The sequence below is a fragment of the Cibotium barometz genome, chromosome 28 (genome assembly GCF_041138505.1).
Source record: "Cibotium barometz isolate CiBa-2024 chromosome 28, ASM4113850v1, whole genome shotgun sequence".
In the NCBI taxonomy this organism is placed as follows: Eukaryota; Viridiplantae; Streptophyta; class Polypodiopsida; order Cyatheales; family Cibotiaceae; genus Cibotium; species Cibotium barometz.
In genome coordinates this window covers 53,633,590-53,646,074 of record NC_141073.1, presented here as the reverse complement: position 1 = coordinate 53,646,074, position 12,485 = coordinate 53,633,590, and the positions used below count along the sequence as shown (strand labels likewise).

Sequence of the window (12,485 nt, the reverse complement as noted above, 5' to 3'; positions counted from 1 at the left end):
CCAGAGTGCGGTAGACTAGTAGTCACCCGTCCTCTTGTAGTCTAGATGTGAAAACAAAATAGATTGGAGCTAGAGTGCCCAAATCTGAAAACAAAGCGACACCTGTTGGCCCCAAAGCTTGGCGCCCCTTGCAGTATTTCTTTGTTCAATTCCAAAAGTATGAAAGGCTGAGTACAACCAAAATCAGCCAAGAGATTACACCTGTATGTCCAATCTGACGGCCCACAATACCTCTTAGCACAGAGGATCCACGCACATAGATCTGTGTCTCAAAACAACACACTGTGCCTCCCTCTGATCAGCCAAGACCACTAAGCAGGGCAGCCATGAGCATACATCTGGCATAACTCAAGCACATGATTCAACATCTCAGCTCATACATACATGTACTGTTCAACCTCTGTCTCCACCCTTGTCAATCTGCCATACCCCTCCTCTCACAAGGGGCCAGATAGCTCAAATCTGCAACAGACATAAAGCAGTAGAAAGAGAGATAGATGAACAGATGCGGAGCTTACCAAAATCAGCCCGTGTATCTGCACTGGAGGAAGTAACGGTACCAATCTGTACTTGCAGGCACTTGTTTCCACAACCCTGCTTCACACGTGTGTATGTACTTGTCTGTACCCTCCTCCTTGTATCCACCTCAATGCTGTACTTGTCTGTACAGTCCTGAAAAACAGCACTGTACTAGTCTGTACTTGTTGGTACCTATCCGTACAAGACTGTACGGGCTGTACCTGCAGTAAACCAGAAGTAACCCGCCTGCTGTCTGGATGCTGGTCGCCTGCGCCGCCTGCAACAAATGATGGTCAGCACCTGTACTTGCTGTTGTACAACAGACACCACCTGTACCTGACTGTACGGCCACCTGTCAGCAGTCGTACAGGTGACTATACCTGCTATACGGCCTCTGTCAGAGCCCACAGCTTCTGTACCTCCTCTGGCTGTCTGCGCCGCCTGCACCCACAAAAGAAACTACTGCAGAATACAGCAGCCGTACTGTACTTGCAGTCGTACAGTGCTGTACGGACTGCACACGTGGACTGTACGACTGAATTTGCAGAGGAAAACAGCAGCAGCACAGAATTCAGCAGTCGACTTCTTCTCCTTTCTCTTCCACGCTTGAGAATACACGCTTCCCTTCCAAAAAGCAAGAGTGAGAGAATACAGAGAGGCATACACTCCAAAAGTGGAGTTGCCCCCTCCCCATAATAATCCTAGGGCCCCAACTTTAGTTGTTATTAAAGTTCCCTAGGGGCCACTAAGGCCTAGGGGCAACTTTTAATAAAACATTAGAATTCTAATGTTCTAGTTCCCCCCTTCACACCTAGGGATGTCCACACATCATTAACTTTGTCCGGGCACCCCCCATGTGAATCATTCAATATTTTGACTCAGCAACCACCATGCTCACACTTGTGCTGTTCCATTTTCATAGGGCCATGACAGGCAACCAAAATGTGCTATGAATGATCAAAAGGAGGATGGATCAAGATCCAACACCATTTCTCCTCAAGACCTCAAGCTATCAGTAATCGACATCTGGTGGTAAAAGAGCATTAATGTTGGTAAGCTCCTCTGATACCCCTCATAGTTTGCTCAATACTCATCACGCACATGATTTTCCCACAACCACCCTTTCACCACATAAAGGAACATTCACGAATGCATGTCACACACCAGTCCCCATAAGCACAACCACAGTTGCATAGAAACGCGTTTCATACAGGTTCGAAACGTACGAAACGTTCGAAACGTTTCGTCCTGTATGAAATGCGTTTCATACATCATGCATATTTTAAAAACCTTAAAAAACGTTTCCTTTCGTGAATCGTACGTCGCAGTTCATTCACGCTTCCCAGTGGCAGCCGCCTGTGAGTTTGCCGATTTGTGTGCCATCCTTCGATTCCTTCCACCATCGCTTGTGTCGGCCCGCCTGCTCCTTGGTGTCTTTGGGCCTTGTGGAGGTCTTCCAAAGGGGTAATGTCATGTTTTGCTTTAAGTTGGTTTTCTCTGCACAACTCACAAAGCAGCACACTTTTTTCTCTTCCATTAATATTTATGGCATATCTTCCACGGTCCACCCTTGCTCTATTGAGATTAGTTTATGTTCTGTGTCGCACTTGCAGGGCCAACAATCTGCATTTATCCCCGCCTTGTAGGATGCCTCGAACAGGTGATTCTCTTTGGAACAATGTCACCTTCGAGTCTAGATATGGTGGCTCGGGCTCCGGAAAGTGGAAATGCAACTTTTGTGCTGATAAGCACCATGGCAGTGTCACCAGGCTGAAGGCACATTTGTCACAAACAAAGGGTTTCGGCATTGGGCCATGTAAGCATGTGCCACAAGAAATCTATGATAGCCTCAAGGCTTGGAAGGCCATGCAGCTAGGTATCCCCCTTGAGGATATCCCCAATCTGGGAGAGCCTGAAGCACGTCAAAGTGTCTCCAAGAGGACTCGCAGTATCAGAGAGGAAGATACCAGTGGTGAGGTTGCAGGTGGTGTTGCAGGTGGTTCTAGCTCGGCACCTCGAGCCAAAAGAACTAGTCTTCCAGTGTTCAAGAAAGGACATGTACAGGCAGGGATGCAAAAGGCTGCCATGAAAGAGGCAACGAGGGAGTTGATGAAGTTGTTTATTCAATGTGGATTATCCTTCCACATTGTCAGGACTCCTCGATGGAAGAAGGCAATGAGAGCTATCTCCTGCATTGGGTGTGAGTGGGATGGCCCCTCCTACGAGACATTGCGCACTACTGAGCTTCGCAAGGAGCAACTGGCTGTGGAGATGGAGATGGAGCCTCTCAAGGCCACTTGGGCAAAGTATGGTTGTACTTTGCTTTGTGATGGATGGACAGATGTGCGGAAGAGAAACGTGTACAACATTCTTGTGTCCTCTTGCAAAGGCACAATGTTCATTCGTGCCATAGATGCATCGGTGCCAGGGATAGTGGTTACAGGGGAGTTCATTATTTCCCACATGCGCCAGGCATCCCCTTTGGAGGAATGAGGAGCAATACCTCAATGAGGAGCTAGAGTCAGGATGGATCGAGTGCATTACCAAGTTGGTGGGAGTGGGAGGTGATATACAGCTTATGAGAAAGCTCGAGGATGAGCTTCTCATTTACCGCAACGGTAGCCATATGTTTGGGCGAGCTACTGCATTGCTCAGGGAGACACAGTTGGAACCAATGTCTTGGTGGAAGAAATACGGTATTGGGACACCCAACTTGGTAAGGTTTCTTGATTCTTGAATCTTGTATCTTTGTCTCTTGAGTCCTACTCTTTCAAAATCTACATTCAAATGCTACTCTCTTTTTGACTCTAACTTAACATTCTTTTTTGTACAATGTGGAGACGGATTGCATTGAGAGTTCTCTCCCAGGATTGCAGTTCAGGGCCTTGTGAGAGAAACTGGAGTACATGGGCTCTTTTTCACATGAAAAAGAGAAATAGACTCTCCTCAGCACAATTGGAGAGGCTTGTCTTTTGTCATTGCAATCACCGATTGCTAGAACAAAAGGGTCATCCCATTGAGCCTCGCCAAGTGAATCCAGATAAGATTGATATCATGAAGTGCAAGGAGATTCCCGACATTCCTCAGGAGGAGAGAGATATCTATTCTATGCTCTATGAGGAGATCATGGCTCCGGCTCGCACTACACGATCTTCTCGAGAGGCTAGTACTAGTGGTGCACCTGCACCTCTAGAGGATGAGGCATTTGAGGACTCGGCTACCGGCAGTGACCTTGAGAGTGATGCTGCAGAGGCAGAAGATGTAGATGAGGATGAGCATGAGGATGCAGATGAGGATGCAGATAGTAGCTAGCAGCTGCCAGTATCATTTTATTTGGACATGTTATTTAGTTTGAACTTTGGACATGTTATTTATTTTGATCTTGGATTTTGAGTCATGACTCATCACCATCGTGGTGATTCTTTTGATTTCTGTTTAGTCATCAGTGATCACCCACGTGATTTGTGATATCATCATATCTTACATGTATTTTGTTTTTATTGAAATGAATTCAATGTGGTCTCTTATAAGTTATGTCAACAGTTTTTTCTTTTGTATATTTCAAGTAAAAAATATACATGTTTTTTCTATTTTGTATGAAACCTTTTTGTACCTGTTTCTTACCTTTTATGAAACATTTCAAAACATATGAAACCCGTTTCATACCTGCCGTTTCTGAAACGCCTGGCAACTATGAGCACAACTCCAAAAACCATGCAATTGTCATGCTTTGCACCTCACTCTTTAACTCTGGCATAGCAAGCCATCCTTAATGCTCATCGCCACATTCTACAAAGCCATATGTCATTATTGTTTCCTACATTGGAAAACACACTATCATATCAACCACTAGGGCATAATGAGCCATCAATAAAGGCACAACACAAGTAAAATTCAGCAGAAGCACCACTTTTAAAGGCCTTATATCCACTAAAGTTTCCACCACCTTCCATTCATCAAAGCTTTTCAAATGCTCACAAGCCATCAAAATCATTATCTTCAATAGATACGTCTCATCAACTGCATGGCACAAACATGAACTCAAAAGGGAACCAAAATATGGCCAAAAACATGACCAATTCAACATATCCAGATGCACTAAAATCTCATGTCATACCTCGAAGCACTAGTGCATCTCCCATTGCACACCATATTCAAGAAAGTCAGCACATCATGCCCACATCATTTGCATCATTCCCCATGCAAAACCATTTGCCTCAAAATATGCATATGCCAAACACATTAGAAATCAAGAATACATCAACATTTGGCATAGTTACTGCATCTCCATCACCTAAGGAATAGCTTAGGAAGGGGGAGCCACAAACTCAAACCTCCTAACATGGGGTCTTAAAAGGAAGCTACCACCATCAGGCAGTATAGCCAAACATCAAGGCCACATGATAGCCATCCAGCTGGAAGAGGTGGGCCTCAACAAATCAAGGTTAGTTCCGTACGTCGTACGACTGAAATCGTACGTACTTGCTGTACGGTACGGTACCGTACGGATTCGTACGATACCGTACGTTTTGTGTGTGTGTGTGTGTGTGTGTGTGTGTGTGTGTGTGTGTGTGTGTGTGTGTGTGTGTGTTGTTGTTGTTGTTGTTGTTGTTGCGTGGAGCGATTTCAGTCTTCTAGAGAGCCATTCATCGCCCTTTGCAGCCTATAGGGAGCTGTTTGTCAGCGTGTGCACTTGCCGTTGCCATATTAGGCAAGCGATCATATTGCCTGATGAGGAGGACGAGGCAATCTTCATGGAGCTCTATAGTGAGCTTGTGGCAGCAGATACTCGCAGCACCAGGAGTCAGCATGGACGGGAGCCCGAGCAGTTGGAGTTCATAGGCCTCCGCCTTCGGCATCGGCAAAGGGTGGCCTTCGCACATATGTGAGGCGGGGATCCTCGAGCTCCAATCCCCGCCTTCATGATGATATTCCATTGCCCCCTCATGATGATACCCCACTGCCTAGAGAGCCCTTGTTTGATGATGATGGCAACCTACTTAGCGAGAATGATCCCCAGAGTGTCTCGTCCACCTTAGAAGAGTCCTCTTCAGAGAACTCTCTTGATGGACACTCTAGACTCTAGTAGTGATCATGTTGATGATCATGCAGATGTTGGTGATGATGTAGACTTTTGATATGTTATAGCTCTCTAGGCATTGGGCATCTATCTCCTTCTAGCCCATCGATGATGTATTGTAGTATGTAGTATCATGTATGTACGCATGTTGGCGGTCGCCCATGCCATGAGTTTTTGGCCTATCCTTTTGTAGCAATTTTGTACTCTAATGGCATGATGACATTATGTTCATGGTTCTACTATTTTGTAATTTCTTGTCTATAATTTTTAAGTTTAGGAAGTATTTAAAAAAAAAACGTACTAATATCGTACCGTACCTCAAAAAATTTTAAGGTACCAATTAGTACCGTATTTTATCGTACCGTACCGTACCATACCTTTCGTACTAACTAACCATGCAACAAATGAAGAAGAAGGCAAAATCACCACAGGGTCCCCACTGTGAAGAATGTGCAATCATCCATCTCTTCACAAATTGCCCAAAGCAAAGGCATAACATGAAGACTTCAAATGAAAAGGTTGCGGAGTTCCTTGCAAATTTACCTATTTCAAGACCTACATCCTTGAAGTCACCCACACAATCTTCTCCTGGAGCAGCCCTGAAGAGCCCACCGAAGTCATCTCAACAAGTTTTTCCCCAGAGTACAACAGCTCTTCTAAAGTCTCAAATTTTGGATCTGCAATTGGATGACCCTCAACTTGAGGAGACTAACGGTCCATTAAAGCAATCAACAATAGCAGCTGCTGCTACAAGGAGTCCTCAAAGAAACGCCAAAAGAGAAGGTCAAAAAGGTGTAAGCAAGGGTCAGTCAATCAAAGATGATGCCATCGCTATGGAGGAAGCCAAGGACAACATACAAAAAGCAAAGAGGACCCAACAAACCAAAGCATGGAAATTGCTTCAAATGATGCGACATCAAAGGAGCTACAACAAAAAGATGATACATACCTAGCTTCAAGTAAGTCGACATCCTCCACTTGGATCAAATTTGATATTCTCAGTAGAAGTGGTATCAAATTGTCAAGCTTAGCCCTAGTTGACATGGAATCAAACAAAAACTTCATGTTCTATGGAACTTGGGTTCTTTTTGGAAAAAACCTACCTTAGAGCAGAAGGGAACATTCAGCCCACATGGCACACCCCTAAGTGACTGCATGGGCATAGTTCATCAAGCCTTTCACATAAACTCACAACCACTAGAAGGTGACTTTTATGTCATGAAACCTAGGTATTTGCTAGTGAATCTTGTTTTGGGAAGACTTCTAGCAGGGCAAGCCATAGGTCTCCAAAAATCTCTGATTGTACAAGATCAAGGACCAAGTGCACAAACATCAATGCACCACAACCTGAACAACCAATTGAAGCAGGTCACATTAGATAAACCTGAGAATGTCAAGCATGGGCAAGATGTCCCACTTCTTGCCAAGATCCCAAGAGACTTAATGGGGAAGGGCAAATCAAGCTAGATGAAGGAACTTGAACAAATAGCCTTAGTTGACTAGTTTGTTAGCCTTAGGTATAAAAGTGAGTGGTGTAAGTTTTTAGGTCAATCATTAGTGACCGTGATCCACGGATGACGAGTTTGTTTTGGAGAGGGTTGTTTGACAACATGGGTACAACTCTCATTTTCATCGTCATTTCATCCACAGACAGATGGTCAGTCAGAAGAGGCTAACTCTACAGTGTTGGATCTTCTCAAGTGTTATGTGTCAGAGCACAAGCAACAATGGGAAAAATATCTTCCTTTGATGGAGTTTGCGTATAACAACACTGTACATAGCTCGACAGGCAAGGCGCCTTTTGAGATTGTAGAAGGAGAGAAGAAGATACCACCCATTTTGCATACAAAGAATAAGATCTTTGAAACTGATCAGTATGTGGAGAGCTTGGATGACGCTTATCGGAGAGTTAAGTTGGCCCTCCAGAAAACTCAGCAGAAGCAAAAGAAAGCCGCAGACCGTCACAGACGTGATTTACAGTTTGCATTGGGTGATTGGGTTCTTTTGCGCTTTGAAAAGGCTAGACTCAAGAAGATGAAGGGTAACGAGCGCTTATTTCCTAAGTTGAGCATGCGTTATTATGGGCCTTTTCAGGTTTTGGAAAAAAATTGGTGAGGTAACCTATCGTTTGAAGTTACCAGATCACTGGAGGATTCACAATGCTTTTCACGTGAGTCTTCTTAGACCTTTCCGTGGGGATGTGCCTGAGGATGTATCAGATGAGGCTCAGCCGGAAGTTGAGGAACTTGATGAGGTTCTGATTCCAGAGCAGATAGTGGCACATAAAGAAAGGAAGGTACGAGGTAAAGTTTCCCGTCGTTATCTTGTGAAGTTCAAGAACTATTCATCGATGGATGCGAAGTGGATGGAGGAAGGTGACTTAACAGATTCACCTCAGGTTTTGCAGCTTTATCTCGATGCCTTTGAGTTAGAGCCGACTCTTATTGTGGCTCATTCAAGTTCAGCAGAGCATGGGTCTGGAGCATTACCTGATGCTCAAGAGGGGGGTAGCACCTCCACTCCCTTGATACAGACAGGCTCAGATGACACCTAGAGGTCGCTTGGTGCAGTTTTTATCTCACCCGAAGGTACTGAGGCTGACAGTACATTTGTTTATGGGATTTCTATGATATATGTGTACTAGTCACATCGGATTTTGTGGATATGTATGGTTGACAGTGGTATACAACTTGGACTATTACTATGCCATTGGTTTGCAGTGAATATTGATACATGTGTTTGGCTCAGAGAGATTGGGACGCTGATCTTGCCATATTGTATTTTTCACTTTGGATATTTTGATGCATCACCAGAATGCAATCGAGGACGCTTGCCATTTTTCAAGAGGGGGGTATGTCATGGCCCTATGAAAAAATGGAGCAGGACAAGTGTGGGCATGGTGGTTGCAGAGTCAGAATATTTTATGATTCACATGGGGGGTGCCCGGACAGAGTTTAAGATGTGTGGACATCCCTAGGTGTGAAGGGGGAAACTAGAAACATTAAGTTTTAATGTTTATTGAAGTTTGCCCCTAGGCCTTAGTGGCCCTAGGAACTTATTAAAGTTTGGGGCCCTAGGGATTAATTTGGGGAGGAGTTTTCTCTCTCTTCTCTCTCTCTCTTCCCTTTTTGGGGAGTCGTGTAGCAAAAGTGGAGAAGCCTTCATGCGCATGGGGAGAAGCGTGGAAAAGCATAGAAGCAAGGCGGCTGCTGTTTTCTGAGTTTTTGCTGCTGATTTCTTATGTATAACCAGCTGTACTTCCCACGTGTGCAGTCCGTACAGCACTGTACGACTGCAGTACAGGCTGCTGCTGAAATCTGCTGCAAGTGTTCTTCTTCTCTGCTGGAATTCTCTGCGCACAGGCCAGTACAGGCTGTACCAGCAAGTACACAGCCCGTACAGCCCTGTACGACAGCCGTACAGTGTACGGACAGGGCTGACGCACGCTTTTCTGAGTGCTGTAGCTGCAGGCGGTGCTTGTCAGGTGGCTGGACAGACCTGAATACACAGGTTCAGGTTGGTACAGGAGTGGACAGCAGGCTGTTTATGCAAGTACAACTCTTGGCACGTATCCCGAGGCGGTACAGACGGGTACTGTGCTGATTTCCAGATCTGTATTTTTCAAGGACAGCATAAGAGTGGACATCAGGAGAGGAGGATACAGGCAAGTACAAGCACACGTGTGAAGCAGGGTTGTGGATACAAGTGCCTGCAAGCACGGATTGGTGTTGTTGCTTCCTCCAGTGTTGTTTCACGAGCTGAACTTGGTAAGCTCTGTTTCTGTTCATCTATCTCTCTTTCTACCGCTTGATGTCTGTTGCAGATATGTGTTATCTGACCCCTTGTGAGAGGAGGGGTATGGCAGATTGACAAGGGTTGAGACAGAGATTGGACAGCACATGTATGTTTGAGCTGAGAAGATGTATCATGCACTTGAGTTATGCCAGATGTATGCCCATGGCTGGCCTGCTTAGTGATCTTGGCTGATCAGAGGGAGGCACAGTGTGTTGTTTGAAGACACAGATCTGTGTGCATAGATCCTCTGTGCTGAGAAGGATTTGTGGGCCGTCAGATTGGACTTACAGGTGTAAACTCTTGGCTGGTCTTTGTGTTGTACTCAGCCATTCATATTATTTTAATTGAATAAAGAAATACCGCAAGGGGCGCCAAGCTTTGGGGCCAACAGGTGTCGCTGTGTTTTCAGATTTGGGCACTCTAGCTCCAATCTGTGTTTTGTTTCTCATCTAGACTACAAGTGGACGGGTGATTGCTCCTACCGCACTCTGGTTTTCTATCAGAGGCCGGTTTCAATAACCATGCATGCAAGATTCTTGGCAGAGGTGATATGTTGATTGCCGAGAAATCTCGTAAAGAGATGGATGCCTTGAAAGAAGAGGCTGCATCAAACCTTTAAATGAAGGATTTGGGTGATGCAAATCACATCTTGGGTATGCGGATACTTCGGGACAGAAATCAGCATGTGTTGTATTTGTCTCAGAAGGAATACATTGGCAAAGTTTTGCAGAGATTCAATATGGACGGTGGGAAGAAGACTAGTACTCCTTTGCCTCCATATGTGAAACTCAGTGCTATGGACAGCCCACAGTCAGATAGAGACAAGGCTGATATGGCCAAGATTTCATATGCTTCAGCTTGTGGCAGTCTCATGTATGCCATGGTTGCTACTAGGCCGGACATTGCATTTGCAGTGGGAGTGGTTTCTAGATACATGGCCAAACCTTGCAAGAAGCATTGGGAAGCAGGCAGGGAAAGGTGTCATGAGATACCTGAAGGGCACACAGGATATGTGCATTTGCTTTGGCAAACAGGATGCATTAGTGCATGGTTACACGGATTCGGATTATGCTGGTCATCCAGATAACCGGAAGTCTACTACCGGTTATGTGTTTACATTCACAGGAGGTGCTGTGTCATGGATATCCAGGATGCAGAAGTGCACTGCCTTATCTACTACAGAGGCCGAGTATATTGCAGCCACAGAGGCTTGCAAGGAGGCATTATGGCTATCTCGGTTAGTGGTTGATTTGGGCTATACAGGGGATATTCCATTGTTGCATTGTGACAGTCAGAGTGCCATCCAGTTGGCAAAGAACCCTGTCTTTCATGCAAAGACGAAGCATGTGGATGTGAAGTATCACTTCATCAGAGAGGTGATAGAGAACAAGCAAATTCAGCTTGTTAAGATTCATACGGATGACAACCCGGCTGATCTGTTGACAAAGAGCTTGCCTCTGGAGCGGTTTGCTCATTGCAGACACTTGATGGGCATTGGATGAGGCTAGTTTCAGCCTTGATATGGCCTTGTATATTATCATGTACATGCTGATTTTTTCTTTTCCTTCATTTAAGGGCACTTTGCCTTTAAGTGGGAGGTTGTTGGGGTAAAGGCATTATGCCCACCCTTATAGTGTGTACAAGCCCATAAGTTATAGTACATAGTACACTTAGTACTTTTAATGTACTAAGTGCACTATGTGTACTAGTGCAATATACATGTGTGATAGGGGAGTCACACACTCATTCCCATGAGTTGACCTATCCCCACAACTCTCTCTCTCTCTCTCTCCCTTGTTTCTCTGTGTATGTCTCCCACATGAATAACTCTAACCCTAATTCTCTCCCATTCACATTGCCCAAGCTATGGAAGAGCTTTAGCAATGAGCCCACTTGCTACTTCACACACTATTCAACAGCCCACAACACTCACAAGCTACACACAAACACATAGCATAGAATAGAGAAGAGAGAAGGAAGAAGGAATCTCTTCATTGATTCATAAATAGAGGAGCTTAGGTCATACAAAGAGTAAAGATGATGATGGAGAAGCAAAGAGGGAGAGGATGCTCTCAAGCTCTTGCTCTCTACTAGAAGAAATGGCAAATGGAACCCTTCTCCCCTCTATTTTTGCCTTTTTGTTAAAAAATAGTGGCCCCTTCTACACTACGTGCCCGATCAAAACTAGGAAATCTATTACAAGGCTTTTGAAATGGCAAAAAATGGTTACAACTTGGAACTTTGAGGAGTCCCCCTAGGATTTCTAAATGATGGCTTATTCTTGCTTCATGTTGTCCATCTAATCCATGCCGAATCACTCCCCCTTGCTTCATCTTGATCACCCTCAAGCAGGCTTGACCTTTGATTGTAAGGCTTGATATATATCGCATTGACGTTGGATCTGTTGCGGGGTAAGAGAGGGGCAAGGGTATATATATTCTTGAGCTGCTTTGCCGAAGGCAATAGAGCGAGTGGTGAGAGATGTCATGCGAGGGTGAAAGATGCTTCTAAAGGGGTTAAAGAATTCTATGAGGGTGATTTCCTCCCGTGTATTCATGAAATGGCTCAATAGATATCATAGGTGTGCATAATACCCCCATTGCTGCATGTTGATAGGGCCAATGTTGAAGTCAAAAGCTAGACCAGCCTTGGGCTATGAATACTAGTACCAATCTATCCATTGGTGCTGGATGTCTTCAAAAATTGTGATACACACCCAGAACAGATGGACAATCTTTACAAGCATTTGGCAATTGAGGTATAGTACATCAGCATATTTGTTTTCCAGCTTTGAGCAAGCTTCTAGGAACCACGTTCTGTTTATTGGTTGACTTAGCAGGTGAGGGTAGTTGATGGTGTTGGGATTCCTCTATAGAATTGCTTCAAAATTTTCTTGAGTATAGCATTGTGGCCTTGGGAAAAACATGGGGTCTACCCTTATGTTAGTTGGAGCCTCTGCATATTCTTTGATAGTTTCATACTTTGCCAAAAACTTGTATCGCCACTCAGGCTGCCCATGCATCAAACTTTTAATCTTCCAATTGTTGATATTAATTGGGGCATATCCTGGCCTTTTCTCTTTGATGGGATG

General features: G+C 44.7%; 1 protein-coding gene across 1 annotated transcript; it reads left to right on the top strand.

Annotated features, from left to right (window-relative positions):
* The first annotated feature begins 941 nt into the window (after positions 1-941).
* Positions 942-3,169, top strand: LOC147622947 (uncharacterized). Its single transcript, XM_086822557.1, has 2 exons — positions 942-1,983; positions 2,133-3,169. The coding sequence occupies exons 1-2, from the start codon at positions 1,673-1,675 to the stop codon at positions 3,010-3,012; spliced, it is 1,191 nt and encodes a 396-aa protein (XP_086678683.1). The 5' UTR covers positions 942-1,672; the 3' UTR covers positions 3,013-3,169.
* Positions 3,170-12,485: the final 9,316 nt, after the last annotated feature.

Coding starts and splice junctions, on each gene's coding strand:
- LOC147622947 (XM_086822557.1), top strand. CDS start 1,673: ATGTCACACACCAGTCCCCATAAGCACAACCACAGTTGCATAGAAACG. Junction 1,984..2,132: donor TGTGGAGGTCTTCCAAAGGG/GTAATGTCATGT, acceptor TCGCACTTGCAG/GGCCAACAATCTGCATTTAT.